Source organism: Leiobunum rupestre, chromosome 10, assembly GCF_980474605.1.
Source record: "Leiobunum rupestre chromosome 10, qqLeiRupe1.1.hap1, whole genome shotgun sequence".
Lineage (NCBI taxonomy): Eukaryota > Metazoa > Arthropoda > Arachnida > Opiliones > Sclerosomatidae > Leiobunum > Leiobunum rupestre.
In genome coordinates this window covers 35,688,450-35,710,969 of record NC_143393.1, presented here as the reverse complement: position 1 = coordinate 35,710,969, position 22,520 = coordinate 35,688,450, and the positions used below count along the sequence as shown (strand labels likewise).

Here is a 22,520-nt window from a genome sequence, read left to right as displayed (position 1 = left end):
AATACAATAATTATAAAGGAAAATCCTGATACAATAAATGGAAAATCCTGATCAAATAAATGGAAAATCCGGATAAAATAAAGGGAAAATCCGGATACAATAATTATGAAGGGAAATCCTGATACAATAAATGGAAAATCTGGATAAAATAAAGGGAAAATCGTGATACAATAAATGGAAAATCCTGATCAAATAAATGGAAAATCCGGGTAAAATAAAGGGAAAATCCGGATACAATAATTATGAAGGGAAATCCTGATACAATAAATGGAAAATCTGGATAAAATAAAGGGAAAATCGTGATACAATAAATGGAAAATCCTGATCAAATAAATGGAAAATCCGGATAAAATAAAGGGAAAATCCGGATGCAATAATTATGAAGGGAAATCCTGATACAATAATTGGAAAATCTGGATAAAATAAAGGGAAAATCGTGATACAATAAATGGAAAATCCTGATCAAATAAATGGAAAATCCGGATAAAATAAAGGGAAAATCCGGATACAATAAAGGGGAAATCCGGATACTATAATGGGGAAATACGGATAAAATAATGGGGAAAACCGGATACAGTAAAGGGGAAATCCGGGGATAATAAAGGGGATATCAGGATTCCCTTGTCTCGGAGAGAAGCTGACTTACCTCATTGCTCTTGGTTAACCATCTAAATACGATAATTTATGAGAAACCAGTTTCGCGAAGATTATTTGAAATTAATCCGTGAACTGGAATGAAAGAACGAATCTGTGTTTCAACGTAGCACGGTGGCAATGAAGCCTTACACATTCCAAGTGTACACGTATATAAATTCTTGACCTCACGATATAACAAATTGGTGTTTTTCCCAAATTATTTTAAATATAACACAACCCTTAGTTTTGTGTAAATTTACGCCAGGTGAATTTTGATAGCAGTTGTAATTTTTATATATTTCAGACTAAAAGGTTTAATTTCTACCAAAATAAACACATTGCAATAGCAAATGCGTTTGCTAATAAACTATTTTAAAAATTTCACCTTAAAATTTAAATATTTCAAATTTTAATAATTGTTTGGATTTTATTAAGTCAGGTTTAATACGATTCGTAGGTTTATAGGTGTAGTTAGGGGTGAGGGTTAATTAGGTTACTTCAGTATTGTCAGCTTCCTGACATTCATTAAAATTAGCAACCGCATTTTTCTTGAATTTTACGAAGATAAATATTTTTTACCAGCACGTGCACAATTGCTTGTTGTTAAATAACTGGTCCATAAATGAATCGATGGGCTGCTTCTGTACATAATATTCTCATTTGACGAAGAGGCACTGTAATATCGTGTCTATCTAGTAAAAAGCCGGTCACGTTTTGGTAATTTTTTATTTGGTAATTTCTTCTAACCCTTCAGGCTGGAGCCAAAAAAGAGATAATGTTTTTTTTACCCCATCTCCATAGTCTAGCTCTCCGCAGACGAAATATTTTTATCACGCTAATCTCGCTCCTTTTTTTTACGACGCGGATATTAAAAAATATAATTAACCTCTGGGTTATTTCTGTCTATATACGGCGAGGATTATACACAGTGACATCGAGGGGAAATACGTGATATTTTAACTTATTTTTCAGTTTTCGTTCATTTGATCTACTCTCTTAACATCAACTAATTTTAATTGACCTGTATTTGATTTAAAATTGTATCTGATTCCTTATCACCAATAACCGATCTGAACTGATCTGCTATATTTAATCTCCTGGGCATCTGAAATCTGAACAAAATTTAATTGGGCGTCTGAAATCTGAACAGAATTTAATTGGGCATCTGAAATCTGAACAGAATTTAATTGGTCATCTGAAATCTGAACAGATTTTAATTGGTCATCTGAAATCTGAACATAATTTAATTGGGCATCTGAAATCTGAACAGATTTTAATGAAGAATCTGAAATCTGAACAGATTTTAATTAAGAATCTGAAATCTGAAAATAATTTAATTGGGCATCTGAAATCTGAACAGAATTTAATTGTGCATCTGAAATCTGAACAGAATTTAATTGGGCATCTGAAATCTGAACAGATTTTAATTAAGAATCTGAAATCTGAAAAGAATTTAATTGGGCATCTGAAATCTGAACAGATTTTAATTAAGAATCTGAAATCTGAAAAGAATTTAATTGGGCATCTGAAATCTGAACAGATTTTAATTAAGAATCTGAAATCTGAACATAATTTAATTGGGCATCTGAAATCTGAACAGAATTTAATTGGTCATCTGAAATCTGAACATAATTTAATTGGGCATCTGAAATCTGAACAGAATTTAATTGGGCATCTGAAATCTGAACATAATTTAATTGGGCATGTGAAATCTGAACAGAATTTAATTGGGCATCTGAAATCTGAACAGAATTTAATTGGGAATCTGAAATCTGAACAGAATTTAATTGGGCATCTGAAATATGAACTGATTTTAATTAAGAATCTGAAATCTGAACATAATTTAATTGGGCATCTGAAATCTGAACAGAATATAATTGGGCATCTGAAATCTGAACAGATTTTAATTAAGAATCTGAAATCTGAAAAGAATTTAATTGGACATCTGAAATCTGAACAGAATTTAATTGGGCATCTGAAATCTGAACAGATTTTAATTAAGAATCTGAAATCTGAAAAGAATTTAATTGGGCACCTGAAATCTGAACAGAATTTAATTGGGCATCTGAAATCTTAACAGATTTTAATTAAGAATCTGAAATCTGAAAAGAATTTAATTGGGCATCTGAAATCTGAACATAATTTAATTGATCATCTGAAATCTGAACAGATTTTAATTGGGCATCTGAAATCTGAACAGAATTTAATTGGGCATCTGAAATCTGAACAGATTTTAATTAAGAATCTGAAATCTGAAAAGAATTTAATTGGGCATCTGAAATCTGAACAGAATTTAATTGGGCATCTGAAATCTGAACAGATTTTAATTAAGAATCTGAAATCTGAAAAGAATTTAATTGGGCATCTGAAATCTGAACAGAATTTAATTGGGCATCTGAAATCTGAACAGAATTTAATTGGGCATCTGAAATCTGAACAGATTTTAATTAAGAATCTGAAATCTGAAAAGAATTTAATTGGGCATCTGAAATCTGAACAGATTTTAATTAAGAATCTGAAATCTGAAAAGAATTTAATTGGGCATCTGAAATCTGAACAGATTTTAATTAAGAATCTGAAATCTGAACATAATTTAATTGGGCATCTGAAATCTGAACAGAATTTAATTGGTCATCTGAAATCTGAACATAATTTAATTGGGCATCTGAAATCTGAACAGAATTTAATTGGGCATCTGAAATCTGAACATAATTTAATTGGGCATGTGAAATCTGAACAGAATTTAATTGGGCATCTGAAATCTGAACAGAATTTAATTGGGAATCTGAAATCTGAACAGAATTTAATTGGGCATCTGAAATATGAACTGATTTTAATTAAGAATCTGAAATCTGAAAAGAATTTAATTGGACATCTGAAATCTGAACAGAATTTAATTGGGCATCTGAAATCTGAACAGATTTTAATTAAGAATCTGAAATCTGAAAAGAATTTAATTGGGCATCTGAAATCTGAACAGAATTTAATTGGGCATCTGAAATCTTAACAGATTTTAATTAAGAATCTGAAATCTGAAAAGAATTTAATTGGGCATCTGAAATCTGAACATAATTTAATTGATCATCTGAAATCTGAACAGATTTTAATTGGGCATCTGAAATCTGAACAGAATTTAATTGGGCATCTGAAATCTGAACAGATTTTAATTAAGAATCTGAAATCTGAAAAGAATTTAATTGGGCATCTGAAATCTGAACAGAATTTAATTGGGCATCTGAAATCTGAACAGATTTTAATTAAGAATCTGAAATCTGAAAAGAATTTAATTGGGCATCTGAAATCTGAACAGAATTTAATTGGGCATCTGAAATCTGATCACCTTCTGTCTGTCGGTTTACGATGAATTAAGATAGTTACAGGTTTAAACGATCTGCTTTGCATATTGACCCATGACAATTTATTTGATAATATCTGAGCCTAAATGCGGGATTGTAGACCATTGGACCGAAATCCCATTCGTCCGAATGTACCATTCAACCGAATTCCAATCGACCGAAAACCGCGTTTTGCGCGATTTTCATTCAATATACCGTTAGTGATACATATTTATATATCGTAGGTCACGTGACGATAGTATATCTAATTTGGACTAAACTATGTCTTAAATATTTATTATTTCGTACCGACGTGTATTTTTAGACCTTTTTCCCTTGAAATTTGATATTTTCCGGGTTTAATTTTGGAAAATAACCTTGATAAGACCCGACGTGAAATAGTTGCCTACCATATCTAACCTAACCCAACCTAACCTAAACTAACCTAACCCAACCTAACCTAACCTAACCTAACCCAACCCAACCTGAACTAACCTACCCGAAGTGAAAACGAACCAGATTTAAATTTCCCATTCAACTGAATCCCGCCATGTTGGGCTATAAACGAAAATGCTTTTCGGTTCAATGGGATTCGGTCAAACGGGATTCGGTCCAATAGTATACAACCTAAATGCGGATAATCTGATATTTGGTCTATCGTGGTTATTACTTCGGTTCAGATAACGTATCTGAGAATCGGTCTTAAGCATTCGACAACGGAAAAAGACCTATTTTAGTTCGAGGATATTGCGCTCGGGGCACTGTTAATCTGAGTTGAAAGTTGAAGGTTAGCTGTTGTTGAAACTTTAATGTATATTTTGAAATATTTTTCAAAACGTGGGCAACTTTGCGGACCTAATTTCTAAGCCCATTTTATTAGTTTTATTTCTGAAAATACCGACAATCATCCAGCCAGATTATTTTAGCCCTATAATACGAGTAATTTGAAAAATTCTGTGACTCAAAATTCTTCTTAACTTCTGTCGCTTGAGGAGGAGGAAATTTGGGATTGTAGTTTGATTGCTCTCTTGACTCGTTGTCCTGTCTAGATACTTTGGTCGGGTCCAGGAGTGTGACAAGTGAAACGGACACCGAATCACCCCTCGGAGGGAACTAAACGCCTTTTCGATATTCAACAAAGATCACCCATCTCATCATCACCACGACAGAAAACAACGAATTTTTGGAATGAAAGACATTCATGTAAGTCCCACGCTTTATGACACGGAGAAAATTATATTTTCTTGATTTTGTGTTGCAATCTTTTCCTAAACTTATTTAATTGATCAGTACTGCTGCCCTTTTGGGTCTATTGCGTTCGCGAATTGTATAATTTATTTTAATGAAAGGACAATTTAGAAACATTTTTTGATGACGGATAAAATACTGGTAAATAAAGAGCTAGAAACGCGATGTATTTAAATTTAAGATAATGTAAATTTAGAGTTAAAATTCTTAAACGAATAATTTGAATATTAAAATTAAGTGCAATTTCAAATTACTTATTTTAAAATTATTTGGCTAGTAACACGTAAAGTCTATAAAATATATTAAATAAGTATGACACGTCTGTCTGATTTAAATCACCTATTCACGTAGGTTCTCTAGCAATTCCTATTCAGAGCAAACTAATTTAAATTTAAGTTCTAAATAATAATAATTAAATTTAGGATTAATTTAAATTTTAGTTTACACTCCGCTGCACTCGTATTATTAATGAATTTTTGAAGAAAATCAGGCATAATTTCTAAAAACAATAAAATTAATAAAAATCCGATTTAAATCAAATTAATAGAAAAATCGGTTTTGAAAAATCAGTAACCATGCACGTTAGAAAATAGGGGTTTTTATGGGTAAAAATAAAATTAATTAAAAGTAAAAATATTAAATGTTGTTTTACGTCACAAGACAAAGCTTTATTATCATTTTGTGCGTGTTTAAAAAAATCCAAAACTCATTGTCGTAAAATTGTCTCAAGAATCAAGTTTACGAGCACGCGCTACAGTCGCGAGGAATGTAGGTGTTTCTGGCGCGCGTGCGAAGAATATTCCAATAAAGCCGTGTTTTGTGACGTAAGAGCGACGTATTCTATTATTTTACTTTTTATTCATTTTATTTAAGGTGGTTTATTTTCGCTTGTTCCGGGATTTCGGAGTAGGGTAAGAAGAGTAAGGCTATGACAGGGTTCGTACACGAACTGCAATACCTGGAAAAGTCAGGGAATTCGAAAATGACTTCAAAAAATCCAGCAAATAAATTTTTTAAAGATGTATTAAAAATACATAATAAATATTTTTCAAGATTTTACCTCAAAACATGAATTTATTCTACAAAAATGGTCAGGGAAATTTTGCAATTTGGTCAGGGAAAACCTGGAAATGTCAGGGAGTTTTAATTGCGGAAATTTTGTACGAACCCTGTATGATGTCAATCATGTCATTTTACTCCGATTCTGTGGTGGAGAATAGTTTAAGTCGGAGTAAAAACGTTTTTACAAAATGGCTGGCTGTGGCCTTTTAGCGGATAAATTCTGGCTAGCAGACGACCAAATCCGATTTGCTCTCTTTACACCCCCTTTTCAGAAGGAGTAAATAGAGTAGCCCTAATACTCAGGAACCAGCGAATAGTTTCTGGAGTAATTCTCATCCCCGGAACAGGCGAATAAAACGTTTTAAAAGAAACCACCTTTTATAGAAACATCTATTCTAGATAAAGGCTTAATTTGTCTCGATACAAATTGCGCATCGAAAGTTTCGCACTTATGCAATATACTATAGACTGATGGTGAAACGTATTCTTTGAAGTGCAAATTATCCCTGGCTTGATGAGGAGGGGTTGTTAAATCTTATTTAATGTGGGGAGGGGGGTGTGACTGGTAATGATTATGGCCGTATTGACGTGAGGCACCAGACGAGTGAACTTAGAAATGAAGTTTTCTTTGCGCTTTTATTGAAGTTAACGTTATTTTTCACTTCGAAAAAGTTACGGTCCCACAGCAGCGGCACCAGCGGGAGGGGAGGGGGCAGAGGTTAGGGTTCATTTCCTTAATGGAGACTTTCACGGGCGATAACTCCACCAGTCGCGCCAAAATACGCGGCTTAAGGCTGATTTCGCACTCGACGGAAAACGAGACGAAATCGCGACGACAAACGGCGTTCCGACTGCTTTGTTCGGCGCCGCTAATTTTACCGTCGAGTGAAAAACGCTTCCGGTTAGAAATATATCTTTCTAATAATGAGTATGAAGTAGATTTCCCTGAGCGCGTCCCATTTCTTAAGCATTTATATTTTAGTCGCCGTAAAGTCCAACTTTGACTCTAATGACGCTGTCATCGCGCGAGAGTCGTCTAAGGTAAGAGTACACTGGGTCTCGACGCCTACAAAACGGGTGAAGTTTGCGCGGGGAACTAGGCGATTCTGCCACTTGTTTCGGAAGATGGTCGTCGCGACATTTTATCTTGTTAGCGTTGGTGTCCGCTCCGAAGCGGGGATGTCGTTTCGCGTCCGCTCGCTAGATAAGGTGGCTGGCCGAGCTCCGCACCCCGCCCCCCTAATGATCTCCATCAGCATTAGGGAAGAAAAAGAGATACTGAGCTGTCTTTTCGGAGGATGATTTGGCCCCCTTTTTCGGCGACCATTTTTTTCTATTTATTTTGGGGGGCTGCTCTGTTTCTTTTGGGATGGGCCATTACTCCGTCGTTAAGTCGACTTTTCGTATTGCCAAACGAGCGTTTGAAAACTACATGTAAATTCGTTTTCCGACAACCGCGACGTTGAGGCCCCTACGACGAAACTTCTACGGAGAACGCGCGGACAATTTTACGGAAAGGAATGATTTTATCGTGGAAATTAAGTTTCTATTTATATCATAACCTGGAATTCCTGGAAAATTCAGGGAATCTGAAAGTGGGTTTAAAAATCAGGGAAAAGTCAGGGAATTTTTAAAATTTCCTTAAAAGTCAGGGAATTTTTAAAATTTCCTTAAAAGTCAGGGAATTTTTAAAATTACCTTAAAAGTCAGGGAATTTTTAAAATTACCTTAAAAGTCAGGGAATTTTTAAAATTACCTTAAAAGTCAGGGAATTTTTAAAATTACCTTAAAAGTCAGGGAATTTTTAAAATTACCTTAAAGGTCAGGGATTTTTTAAAATTTCCTTAAAAGTCAGGGAATTTTTAAAATTACCTTAAAAGTCAGGGAATTTTTAAAATTACCTTAAAAGTCAGGGATTTTTAGAAATGGGTCTAAAAATCAGGGAATTGAAAATGGGTCTAAAAATCAGGGAAAAGTCAGGGAATTTTTAAAATTACTTTAAAAGTCAGGGATTTTTAGAAATGGGTGTAAAAATCAGGGAATTAGAAAATGGGTCTAAAATCAGGGAATTTTAAAAAGGGTCTGAAAATCAGGGAATTTTAAAAAGGGTCTGAAAATTAGGGAATTTTAAAATTACCTTAAAAGTCAGTTAATTTTAGAAAAAGGGTCTAAAAATCAGGGAATTTTAAAAAGGGTCTAAAAGTCAGGGATTTTTAAAAATTAGTATTTAAGTCTGGAAAATGTAAGGAATTTCATTTTGGTTGCAAATATTTTCTAAAAATTGTAAAATTTCGGCATAAAATAAGTCAGTGAAAATCTCTAGAAATAGCTATGGGAAACCGGGAAAAGTCGGGGAATTTGAATCGGAAAAACCTACAGGGTTCGTACACGACCTGGAATACCTGAAAAACCTGGAAAAGTCAGGGAATTTGAAAATGTTTCCAAAAGGTCAGGGAAAAGTCAGGGAATTTTAAAATGGTTCTCAATGGTCAGGGAATAGTCAGGGAAATTTAAAATGGTCCGAAATAGTAAGGGAATTTTAAAAGGACCCCAAAAGCAAATCCGGCAAATAAATTTTTGAATAATCTATTAAAAATACATAATTAACATTTTTAAGACTATACCTCAAAAATGGTCAGGGAAATTTGGCAATTTAGTCGGGGAAAACCTGGAAATGTCAGGGAATTTAATTCCGGAAATTTTGTACGAACCCTGAACTAAGACACATCCTATTGATTTTAATAATAAATTTCTAACCAAACCGTTTATCGACTATCAACCGAAATCATCTTCGTGTATTTTTTGTGAAACAAAATGAAATAGAAAGGGTACATTAAACACAGTCAAGCGGCAATTGTCTTCGCGTTATTCGTGAAGCTTAATCTCTATCTAACCTGTCCGTATATGCGTCTATTCTTTCGTTAACCATTGTATATATTTATATTAAAATTTTTGTTTAAATTATGCAAATATTTTTAAGACTACAGTTGGGTTTTTTCTTAGGTTGCTACCTATGTCGCCATTTTATTCTGAAATATTTATTTTCTCGGTAATAATTACCGGTCAATGTTCGGACCTCACATAGCGCCGGAAATTACGTAAATTTCAATGAAAATAGTGACGCCATCGGTCTAAACGTAGCCGTACCAGTCGACGTAAAAACGGCAACATATCCGATCGGTGTATTTATTTTATAGTGCTCGGAATTGTTTATTCATTATCCACAAAATAACCGATTTATTTAACAAAAATTGGTAAAAAGAATATTATTTTAACTTATTTAATTATGTTTTTTACGCAACCAAGCATTTATTTGAATAAAAGCGGTATTTATTTAAATAATTGTTTGTTTTATTTAAATAATAGGCTTATCCACTTTCGAAAATTTTACAATTATTATTCAAATATTGGTTATTTAAATAAATATTATTTAAATATCGCCGAACTTATTTTATCCATGGATAAAAGTTAATCGAACGCCGACCTCTATTTATTACTTTACGCTAGAAATCGAAATTCCTGGAATTCACCGTTTTCCCTCGTCTTTAACGATTTAATTATAGTTTAACTATTTAATTATAAACTTATTTAACGCTCCTCAAGGTGATTAAATAAACAATTGTTTCCCACCTCCGTTAATTCGTTTTCCTTTGTACAAACCGCGGTAGATTTCAAAAGTGTACGACTAAAATATATCCCGAAAATGACCCGTTTTGTTTCAGACTTGCCCTTGTGGCTAATGAGGCTGAGTTGCCGAGGTAGTTATTACCGAATCGACTTCTGTTCATTCATGGTCGTTTGCGTTTCAACTCGCTATTAGAGTGCTTAAGTAAATTATCATATCAATAGACAAGTTTCACCGAGATTCGTAGACATTCTGGAGGCGGAACAGACCGGTTAGAACCGTTAGATTCACTAAACGTATCCAAAGCGTTAAAAAACGCCCCGTGATAAATCTAACGCCCGAATTCACTTTTCTACATTTTAAATTTATAAATAGTCTCAAGGTTGCGTGGATAGTTTATTTTAGGAGCCATTTTAGTGAAGTGAAGGTTATCTCGAGAAATAATTGCCATTAAAAATTTAAATTAAATCATATTAATATAAATTATATTTTTACCGAATCTCAACGTCTATGAAGAAATTTTATAGATTTACGAACAACTACTAACTATTTAAGTTTTAACTTTTCAGTTTAAAACCTGATTAGCTCTACGCCAATTAGCCTTTTCAATTTACACAGAGCATCCTAGCGGTCAACGTGAGAACTTCAATAGTGGCAGCAGGATTGCCACTGGAAAAGTCAGGGAATTTTAAAAGTTACTTTAAAAGTCAGGGAATTTTAAAAGTTACTTTAAAAGTCAGGGAATTTTAAAAGTTACCTTAAAAGTCAGGGAATTTTAAAAGTTACTTTAAAAGTCAGGGAATTTTAAAAGTTACTTTAAAAGTCAGGGAATTTGAAAATGGGTCTACAAATCAGGGAATTTTAAAATTTACTATAAAAGTAAGGGAATTTGAAAATTTACTATAAAAGTCAGGGAATTTGAAAATGGGTCTACAAATCAGGGAATTTTTAAATTTACTATAAAAGTAAGGGAATTTGAAAATTTACTATAAAAGTCAGGGAATTTTAAAAATTACTATAAAGGTCAGGGAATTTGAAAATGGGTCTACAAATCAGGGAATTTGAAAATGGGTCTACAAATCAGGGAATTTTAAAAATTACTATAAAAGTAAGGTAATTTTAAAAATTACTATAAAAGTCAGGGAATTTTAAAAATTACTATAAAAGTCAGGGAATTTGAAAATCTGTAAAAGTAAGGGAATGTGAAAATCTATAAAAGTCAGGGAATTTTAAAAATTACTATAAAAGTAAGGGAATTTGAAAATCTATAAAAGTAAGGGAATTTAAAAAATTACTTTAAAAGTCAGGGATTTTTAAAAATTACTATAAAAGTCAGGGAATTTGAAAATGGGTCTACAAATCAGGGAATTTTAAAATTTACTATAAAAGTAAGGGAATTTGAAAATTTACTATAAAAGTAAGGGAATTTTAAAATTTACTATAAAAGTAAGGGAATTTGAAAATTTACTATAAAAGTAAGGGAATTTGAAAATTTACTATAAAAGTCAGGGAATTTTAAAAGTTACTTTAAAAGTAAGGGAATTTGAAAATTTACTATAAAAGTAAGGGAATTTGAAAATTTACTATAAAAGTCAGGGAATTTTAAAAGTTACTTTAAAAGTCAGGGAATTTGAAAATGGGTCTACAAATCAGGGAATTTTAAAATTTACTATAAAAGTAAGGGAATGTGAAAATCTATAAAAGTCAGGGAATTTTAAAATTTACTATAAAAGTAAGGGAATTTTAAAATTTACTATAAAAGTAAGGGAATTTGAAAATTTACTATAAAAGTAAGGGAATTTTAAAATTTACTATAAAAGTAAGGGAATTTGAAAATTTACTATAAAAGTCAGGGAATTTTAAAAGTTACTTTAAAAGTAAGGGAATTTGAAAATTTACTATAAAAGTCAGGGAATTTTAAAAGTTACTTTAAAAGTCAGGGAATTTGAAAATGGGTCTACAAATCAGGGAATTTTAAAATTTACTATAAAAGTAAGGGAATGCGAAAATCTATAAAAGTCAGGGAATTTTAAAAATTACTATAAAAGTAAGGGAATTTGAAAATCTATAAAAGTAAGGGAATTTAAAAAATTACTTTAAAAGTCAGGGAATTTAAAAAAATACTTTAAAAGTCAGGGAATTTAAAAAACTATGGCAACCCTGTGCTGGATTTTCGTCTGCTAAGAAAACGACTTTCACCACCTAACACCTATTTGAAGTTCTCGCGTTGGCCGCTAGGTGACTTTTATGTGAAATGAAATCACCGTTCCGAACCTTTCTTAATAAAGATAATCAAAGCAACCGAACCCGCTATAATTGCTACTAAGTCTCGTGCAGTTTTAATGAGACGTCTACGGTCTACGATAGTCTGGTCTCCTATTGACACTTCCTTCTGGCCGCTCACGGTAAACGGGCAACCTTGGCAGAAAGATTGTATGAAAATTCGCGGGCAAAATGATTATTAATATAAAAGAATGGAAACCGGTTGGAGGGATAAAGAAAAAAGTTGGCTATTAGTAATAGCACAAGTCCATAATATTGTTCCATAAGTCTGACACTTTGGGGAATATTTTAACTAGTGTTGTTAATTCTCCGGAAAAATAAAATGCGGAAAAATTTCCAGAAACTTTTCCGCAAATCGGAACAATAAAAAATTGAAAGATAAATTACTTTTTATGAGTTTTTAATGTTTTTAACTTTTTATCGATATAAAATGTCTAATATCAGTAAACATACTAAAAAACATTAATAGTGTTACATTGTTAATCAGTTTAAACTAGTCTAGAGGTTTAGTTTTACTTTCAGATTCGAAAAAATGAGGCGAAAATTCCGCTTTATTTAAATTAGCAAGCAATATATTAGACTAATCATGGAATTAAAACCTTTTTTTATTTTTTTCGGAAAAATACGGAAAATTTTCCGGAAAAAAGTTCTCGGTCATTTTCCGGAAAATTTTCCGAGCGGGAAATCGACTTACAACACTAATTTCACCGGAGTGACGTCATCGCAAGAAGAAAATACCCCTAGCGAGGCGCTGTCAAAGGCTACGTGTGACGCGGGAGCAAGCGCACGCAAAGCCTTGACGAAGCGCGTAATGCAGTTTGTCTTGTTAATAGCTCTCACAAGGGGAGTACCCGAGGTGTTTATCGCCAATTTTGTTCAAAGTCGGGCGTAACGTAGACCTATATGAGATATGACATTTCCCAAAAGGAGACGTTGCACTACTCAATTTTAATAAATTTTCCCAGAATTACAATTTTTATCAAAATAAGATTTTTTCCTTATTTTACCCAAAAACTGTTACAATTTTACCCCAAAAATGTTCCAATTTACTTTACACTTTATTTATTTTAAACTTTATGAAATTTACCTAAATGTTGTCCAAATTACCCATTTCATGATTTTCAAAAAAAATAATATTTGAAATTTTTTAAAAATTGTGAAACCGAGAAAATCCCATGCTTTTTTAAATGGAGATTTTTTTTGTTTTAAGTGGTCAAAAACATTTTCGGTTGCCATGGCAAATCGAATGGGTAGATAAAAATTGTAATTCTGGGAAAATTTATTAAAATTGAGTAGTGCAACGTCTCCTTTTGGGAAATTTCATATCTCATATAGGTCTACATTACACCCGACTTTGAACAAAATCGGCAATAAACACCTCGGGTACTCCCTTTGTCAGTAAAACTTTGGATGTGAAGAATAGGAAGTGTCACACTTATGTAACAATACTATACACTTATGGTAATAGTCGGCTTTCGCTGGCAGGTAATGGCGCTCATTATTACACCTTGAAGACCGACGAATAATAACATTATTTTCTTTGGAAAACCCGTTTTCCTTTACTCGATCACTGATTTGAAAACGGGAATTTTAATACGCCAGTTAAGGGCGTAAATTCGCCTGTTTAGTTTGATATAGTTTCTGCCTTTCTGGTAATTTTTATATTTAGGATTGGCGACTGTTATTGTTTGAATGTGAATATTTATGGATACAATTGAGTACATACCCGGTAAGCATTCACATTAATGTTCTTAAAGGAATTAAAGACCGTGTTGAAGTTTTGATAATTATACTAAGTCACTATTTTGATCTAAAACTAAATGTTATAATTTTTAAAATCGGTTACTAAAAGTTAGCATTTTCTAATTGGGTTACTATTAGTTAGTATTTTCTAATTTAGTTACTAATAGTTAGTATTTTCTAATTTGGTTACCTAATTTGATGTGTAATATCTCCAAAAAAATAAATATTTTTTTAAAGTTAAATTTCAATAGAAAAATTAATATCTGTTTATTTATTTATTTATTAATTAATTATTTATTACTAATTAAGTTTTATCATGATTTAAATTTAATTTAATCACGCTTTTAATCAGATTTAATCAAGATTTTCATCTGATTTAATCATGATTTTAATCAGATTTAATCATGATTTTAATCAGATTTAATCACGATTTTAATCAGATTTAAACATGATTTTAATCAGATTTAAACATGATTTTAATCAGATTTAATCACGATTTTAATCAGATTTAATCACGATTTTAATCAGATTTAATCACGATTTTAATCAGATTTAATCACGATTTTAATCATATTTAATCACGATTTTAATCAGATTTAATCACGATTTTAATCAGGTTAAAACAAAATTTTATCAGGTTCATTATGTTTTTAACAGGTTTAAATTTTATACAGATTTAATCATACGAGGCTCTTTTAATAATCAAGGGAGTGATCTGGCCAGCGGTCCAGATTTTCAAATGAGTGCGTAACATTTATCGGTTACATAAATTTTAAACAAATCATTGTATAAAGTGAAATAACGATATGTAATTACTTTCGTTATTATTATATTTGAAATATTGCTAAATACAAAGAATCGACCTACTAGTTACCAGTCATAGTTTGTTCACCAACCCAGGCAAATGAAAGATTACCCAGTACAGTTATCCCAGGGCTTCCAGCTATCCTATAATTCCTAGATTATCCTATAATTATTATCATATCATTCCATTTTTTATCCTATATTTCCTATATTTTGAATATATTCGGTTAAAACCAAACTGATAAAATCTGATAAGATTTACACAGCAGCAAGACATATTTATTTGATCATTTTTCTTGTAAAGGGAAAATTGAAATGATTTTGACATTTATTCCTGATTTATTTGATTTTATCCATAACCGAAAATTATCAGAATAAAAAGTTATTTTTTGCGTATTAAATCGTTTTATAACCGCGAATAATATCCATAAATAAACAGTTAACCCATCTTTTTACGAATAATCGAAAATTTGGCGGTTAATTTATCTGTTCTGCCGAGCTCTAGTTATGACTCTTAACACACGCTATAAAACGTTTCACATTTTAACCTTATAAAACTTTAAATTGGTAATTTAATCTTATAACAGGGTTCTTACACGTCCAAAAGGTCAGGGAAAAGTCAGGGAATTTGAAAATCATTCCAAAAGGTCAGTGAAAAGTCAGGGAATTTGAAAGTGATTCGAAAAGGTCAGGAAAACGTCAGAGAATTTGAAAATGATTCCAAAAGGTCAGGGAAAAGTCAGGGAATTTTGAAATGATTCCAAAAGGTCTGGGAAAAGTCAGGGAATTTGAAAATGATTCCAAAAGGCCAGGAAAACGTCAGGGAATTTGAAAATGATTCCAAAAGGTCAGGGAAAAGTCAGGGAATTTGAAATGATTCCAAAAGGTCAGGGAAAAGTCAGATAATTGAAAATGGCCCAAAAGGTCAGGGAATTTTAAATTGATTCCAAAAGATCAGGGAAAAGTCAAGGAATTTGAAAATGGTCCAAAAAAGTAGGGGAATTTTAAAATGACCCCAAAAACAATCAGGTAATTAAAATTTTTGAAAGATGTATTAAAAATACATAATAAATATTTTTCAATATTTTTACCTCAAACCATTCATTTATTCTACAAAAATGGTCAGGGAAAATTTGGCAATTTAGTGAGGGAAAACCTGGAAATGTTAGGGAATTTAATCCCCGAAATTTTGTACGAACCATGTATAATTATCCAATTCTTCTGAATTTTTAACCTTTAAAGGCCCAGGTTTTCTTCTGCCTGTCCCCTTTAAATTAGGCCAACATGTTCAGCGGTTGGCCTACCACCAGGGTATTTGTGCTCCACTAAGTTAATTTAAAGGGGGACAGGCAGAAAAAAACCTAGGCCTTTAATTCCTATATATTTTTGAGCACTATTTGCTATTGATAGCCTTGTATATATTTAATTTTCTTGAAACTTTGTATACAAGTACTTAAACAGTGTTTTTCCTACTTCCCACAAGTTGGGTTCTGTTGTAGTAAATGAAGAGAGGGGAGGGGGGGGGGTTCGGGGTCCGGGCGAAATGGGGTTCCGTCCGTCCGTCCGGTGGCGGGCCAATCTCCGCGGGTGCCATTTCCTTTCATTGATTCGAACCACTGCCGGGTACTCCACACACGCCGCGAAGTACGCGTACGGGTACGACCTCGTCGCGCTTAAACTCCTCGCATTCGGATATCCCCCTTTTTTGACCTACACTCCGTCCTCGGTACTACACCCGGTTGGCCAGCGTTCTATTTTTTGCCTCTACACCAGCGATCTGCGGAGGCGTTTTGGGATCGAGCCACGACTCGCCGACGTACCCCGCAACTCCGTGTCACTCCTTTTACGCCCGAAACTAGTCACTGAAAGGCGCAAACGATACTACGATACGAAGTTGTAAAAGGAGACTTTCCACACATAGTTGTACCGGGAACTGGGTAAAAAAAGTCGCCCTCCCCGTAAGAACGTTGGCCGTTGATTACTTAATCGATATTGCAGCTGCGTAAAAGTGCCAGGGGGCCAAACCCCCCCTTCAGTGGCTCTCCTTGGAAACCTTTTTTTAGAACGCCGGGAGAAAAAGTCCCCCGCGTGTTCGGTCGTTGCCGCAAAGCTCCGGTGTATGGCGGGGAAGAAAACCTTTCGGCGCTGGCTTTTCATCCTGACTGCCGTATTTCCCCATTCAAAAACTTCTCTTCCGCCGCATCGCGATTTTGTCGCGGGGCTTTCGCCGAATTGCCCCTATTGCCAGCCCTTGTCCCCTTCCCCTTTGCTGGGTTCGCGTCTCACCCTTCATCCGTCCGTTTCCCCCCATTCTCCCCCCCCTTCGAAGGGGTCAAACGACAGGTTAAGCCGACATTGTTAATTGACAGAACCCCGCTATGCCCCCCTATTTTTTTAATGATTTTTTTATTCCTTCTATGTTGATTTTCTCCCTTGACAGGCAAAAATTTTAATTACTAATTTTTGTCGATAATTATAAACGTTATTGTTATTTATAGTGTATAGATTTTAAATATAAAATCGGTTTTTCTTTGCCCTTAAAAGGAGTGGATGGTATACTTGACCCTGAACAGGGTTCGTACACGACCTGGATAACCTGGAAAAGTCAGGGAATTTTAAAATGATTCCAATAGGTCAGGGAATTCGAAAATGATTCCCAATGGTTAGTAGTCAGAGAATTGGAAAATGATTCCCAATGGTTAGTGAATAGTCAGGGAATTTTAAAATGATCCAAATAAGTAAGGGAATTTTAAAATAACCCCAAAAAAATCAGGCAAATAAATTTTTGAAACTTTAAAAATAAATAAATATCAAAGGAGCTGATACTTCATTTATAAATTTTTGAAAGTTGTATTAAAATACATAATCAATATTTTTCAAGATTTTACCTCAAAACATTATTTATTCTACAGTTAAAATTGGGCAATTTGGTCAGGGAGAACATGGAAATATCAGGGAATTTAATTCCGGAAATTTTGCACGAACCCTGCTGAACCTGGGAGTGCTGCGGTTGGAGCACTTGTACAGGGGTTTTAAGTCTCACTTCTGTAGACATTGTCATTTTAGTTGAAACAATATTATATTAATATATATGAAAATTAAGTATGGAACGTAAATTTATTACAGTAGATTAGATTTACAGTTGTAATTGTATTGCGGATCGTTCGAAATCTTATTAAACTGGGTTTCCATAAGTTGGGGAAAAGTCAGGGATTTTAAAAATGGTCCTAGAATTTTAAGAATTTGTAAAAGGTCAGGGAGAAGTCGGGGAATTCGATTTTCTATTGATATTTAATAATGGGCCTAAAAAGTCAGGAAAAGCTTAGGGAATTTAGAAATGGGTCTAAAAAGTCGGGAAATTTTAAGAATTCGTAAAACTCAGGGAAAAGTCAGGGGATTCAATTTTATCTTGACACTTTTAGAAGGTAATTTTACTCGAGATCTATCACAAATTCAATGATTATCATTTATTTTTACAGCATTGCAATAACCTTTTTACGGAAATATAAGTTCATTAAAATTTATTAACTTTTGATAAAACTAAAATATAAAATAGAAATTTTGGCCTTAAAAAAAACAGGGAAAATCTATTAAAATGGTCTGGGAATAGAAAAAGGATTTGAATCTGAAAATTTTGTGGCAAACCTGTTATTACTTCTGTCATATTTAATAATATGGAACCAATTTAGTTTTATTGTCAAATGAGTAACCCTATACCTCTTCATGAAAAGATTGGTTAACGACCTAGGATTTCTTCTGCCTGTTTTTCCGTAAGTTTTCTTCCCGCCGCGCAAATATCCTGGTGGTATGCCAACCGCAGAACACGTTGGCCTACCACCAGGATATTTGCGCGGCGGGAAGAAAACTTACACGAAAACAGGCAGAAGAAAACCTAGGCCTTTAAGTTAACAAAGACAGAGTTACTAGATAAGTGTTTTCGAAATCCCAAGATCATAGGTTAACTTAAAACATTAGGTGCCGTGGCATCTGGAAAATATCCATGGGAAAACCTGGAAATAATATCAGCTATGCCCAAGGCACCACCTTAGGCCTAAGTCATCAAGCGACTTTTAAAGCCTTTAATTCAGGTGGCCGGGTTACAAAGCGTAGGAGGGTGGTGGCAAGCCCAGCATGCCACGCGAGCCAACAGCTCCCTACACTAACTATTACCGTTAACCTCGACAAGTTTTTATGGAAATATCAGTGAAATAGTTGTATATGAACCCTGTAGCAAGAAAGTTCTTTTTTGGAAACGAATTTTCGTGCTGTTAATTTTACGAATAATTTATAAGGACCCTTAAAATTTATGGTAAATCAACGAATTTAACATTTCGACCACCAGGTTTAACAGAAGCTATGGGAGTTTGGCGCTAGTTACGTTTAAATACAAATCCTGTCGCCACCATTATTAGATTTCGTTTGTACTCTCTTTAAGTGAAATACTCGTGTCAGTGGGTTTAAAAGCAATACTTTTGACCTTCCGAATTTGGTTTGGTCGCGTTGTAGCCAGGAGTCATTAGCCTTTGATTTGTTCGAATCGAGTTTAAGCAAAAAGAAAAAACACGTGTAAAAACCATCGCGAGAAAATAAATACGACGCGTATCCCCTTACACGTTGATTCGTTATTCGCTTAACCTCTTGAATGCTACAATGATAATCGTATTATCCAGTACCGCGTGTAATAGCTAGCGTAACACGTATTGGCTCCTGCGAATCTTTCTTGTATTATTTCTGTTCCTTCGATTCTTGACAGTCAGCCAACCGTTTTTAAAGATTATTTTTTTTTAGTTAATTCTTTTTTTTTTGCCGCTAAACCTTAGTTCTTTGTAAGGTGAGAAAAAGAAAATTTGATACCGGCAAACTTCTTCTTTTCAGATTCTTTTCTTTATGCGTCCCCCCTTCCTACCCCCTTGCTACCCCCCTCGCTACCCCCTGTCATTACGTAGTCGCTCTCTTTTCCATGCTCCAACAGAATCGACGAATTGTCGAAAACTAAAGAATTGAGCGAGAGTTCAAAAAAGAAATAGATTTTTTTTCGACAGTCATTCTTAAAATTGATCTTTTACCCAAAATGTGTTTGGTTGGCGGTGAAATACACTGTTGGTTGAAAAACCTCATTTGCCCAACCGTGAGTTTTTTAAAGACTGGATACGTGTTTTTATTTTTTAAATTTATTTAACCCTTTAGAATACTACCATAAGTAACATATTAACCATAAGTATGAAAATTTGCGGAAATTATCACCGAACTGATTTTTACAGTTATGGCGCAATCAAGGTTTAGTTCTCAGCATAGAGATCCCCCAGTATCTAAATATACTACAACCAATAAAGATTACATATGTTTGAGTGCAAGTCCAAGTCGGAGCTTGGAGAGAATGTCAATGTCGAAAAAAGGTTCGGTCAAGAAATTAGCATTAAAATCATAGGAAGTGTCATACTTAATATTCTTATGTTACTTATGATACCGTTTATGCTAATTTTAATTTTTTAAATCTGAGGTGAGGCTAAAAGTGAAATGGTTACTTTAAATGGAATCGTTCGATTTAAATTAATTTAAATAAATATTTTAATTACGTTTAAGTAATTTAAAAAATATTTCATCGTTATTTAAGTCAAACTATTTTTTTAAAAACCATCGGCTTAAATCACATAAAATGTAATTCAGTGAATTTATAAAAAGCTATATCAACAATATAACAATGACAATTTAAATTACAAATTACCATTAATTTGATACTACTTAAAATGTAACTTTAGGTAATTAAAATTACAAGAGAAGTAATCAATCAATATTTAAATGTTTAAATATCAAGAAAATCAGTTGAAAAGAAATATTCATAAAATATTTGTTATATCAACAATATAACAATGACAATTTAAATTACAAATTACCATTAATTTGATACTACTTTAAATGTAACTTTAGGTAATTAAAATTACAAGAAAAGTATGCCAATCAATTCCACAACAGCACAAAAATGGAATTCAATGTTTAAATATCAAAAAAATCAACGGAAAAGAAATGTAAAATTATTTTAAAATATTGTTATCCATGTAATTGAATAATAAAATTACAAAAAAAGTATGCCAATCAATTCTACAACAGCAAAAAATGTAATTAAATGTTTAAATATCAAGAAAATCCATGTAAAAGGAATATAAAATTATTTAAAAATATTGTTATCCATGTAATTGAATAATAATTAAATTATCCTTACTATTATGCATAGATGAAAAGCACTTCACCGCTTGCAACACGGAAACGGACACTAAAAACGCGATATATATATATATATATATATATACTTATTTAACCTTATTACATTATCCCCCCTTGGTTTATTTATAGATTTTTCAATGAACAAAAATTTTTTGGGAGGGAGTGAGTTTGGAAAAAAGTTGATTTTTTTCCCTGCGTTCAATAAAAGATGCGCTTCGATTGAGCGGAGATAAAATGTGGTTGTTTTTTTAGATTTGTGCCGAAATGCAGCCGTTGATAGATTGTATCTTTTAAACACGGATTTTTTCACTTTTAGGAAAAGAGCAAAAAGAGCGCGTGTTGCTTTAATGATAATTTGCCAATTTGCTTTTGCTTTTGTACATTTTTTATAGTTTGTAGGAACTTATGACTCAATCTATAAATGGGGAAATTAAATTTTTTAAACGTATGAAGATGTAATACCTGATTTTGCGTTGCACCAGATAGAGAAATCTGCAATAAACTTGTGGGTTGGTTTAAAGTCTTTAACAAAGATTTTAAAGAGAGTCAAAGAAGTGTAAGCCCTTTAAGTATAGTCCCAGAAATTAAAAAGGTAAATTTTTTAATCTGGGTATATAATTTTGGTACTTAATTTTTTTTACTCAAATTAAATTTTAGGTAATAAAGAACAGTATGTACAAATAAAACAAGCGAAAAGATAGTTTAAAAGTAATATAAGCCAATGTTTTTAAAAAAAACCTGGTTATTTTGGTTTTTTCAATTTTTGCATATAAAAATGGTTTTATTATGACATGGAAGCTAATTTATCGCGGTTAAATGAAAATAGCTCTATGTTTCGAGCGCTTTATTCCCGCAAATGTAACATTAAATGTTTATCGGAGCAGATCAGAACACGTAAATGCAACACGAGAAAATTGTTCGTAGCAGATCGTAGCAGATTGGAGCATGCAAATGGAACATGAGGTGTTGTTCGAAACAGATACTAACACAGAAATGCAACACGATAAAATTGTTCGGAGCAGATCAGATCTTACAAATGGAACGTGAAATGTTGATCGGAGCAGATCAGATCTAAATAATCAGCAATCAGCTAGGCTAATACCCAAGGCACCACCTTAGGCCTAAGTCATCATGCGACTTTTGAAGCCTTTAATTCAGGTGGCCGGGTTACAATGCGTAGGAGGGTGGTGGCAAGCCCTGCATGCCACGCGATCGAGCCAACAGCTCACTACACTAGCTATCTTACAAATGGAACGTGAAATGTTGATCGGAGCAGATCAGATCTTACAAATGGAACGTGAAATGTTGATCGGAGCAGATCAGAACACGTAAATGCAACACGAGGAAATTGTTTGGAGCAGGTCCGAGCACGCAAATGGAACATAAAATTTTGAACGGAACAGATCCGAGCTCTCAAATGCAACACGAGAAAATTATTCGGAGCAGATCAGAGCATACAAATGGAACGTGAAATATTGATCGGAGCAGATCAGAACACTTAAATGCAACACGAGAAAATTGTTCGGAGCAGATCAGAGCATACAAATGGAACGTGAAATATT

The 22,520-nt window shown here is 33.2% G+C and overlaps 1 protein-coding gene across 10 annotated transcripts in view; it reads left to right on the top strand.

The window, feature by feature from the left end:
* The window catches only part of LOC149925532 (zinc finger protein rotund-like), a 395,345-nt gene that overhangs the window by 101,254 nt on the left and 271,571 nt on the right, over positions 1–22,520 (top strand). For 3 of the 10 annotated variants that reach the window (XM_090161423.1, XM_090161420.1, XM_090161421.1), the window contains exon 2: positions 5,021–5,174. The exons of the other annotated variants lie outside the window; for them this stretch is intronic. In XM_090161423.1, coding sequence (XP_090017549.1) covers positions 5,160–5,174 — 15 coding nt within the window. In that variant the 5' untranslated portion in view covers positions 5,021–5,159. The remainder of the gene's footprint in view (positions 1–5,020; positions 5,175–22,520) is intronic. 10 annotated transcript variants of the gene reach the window in all.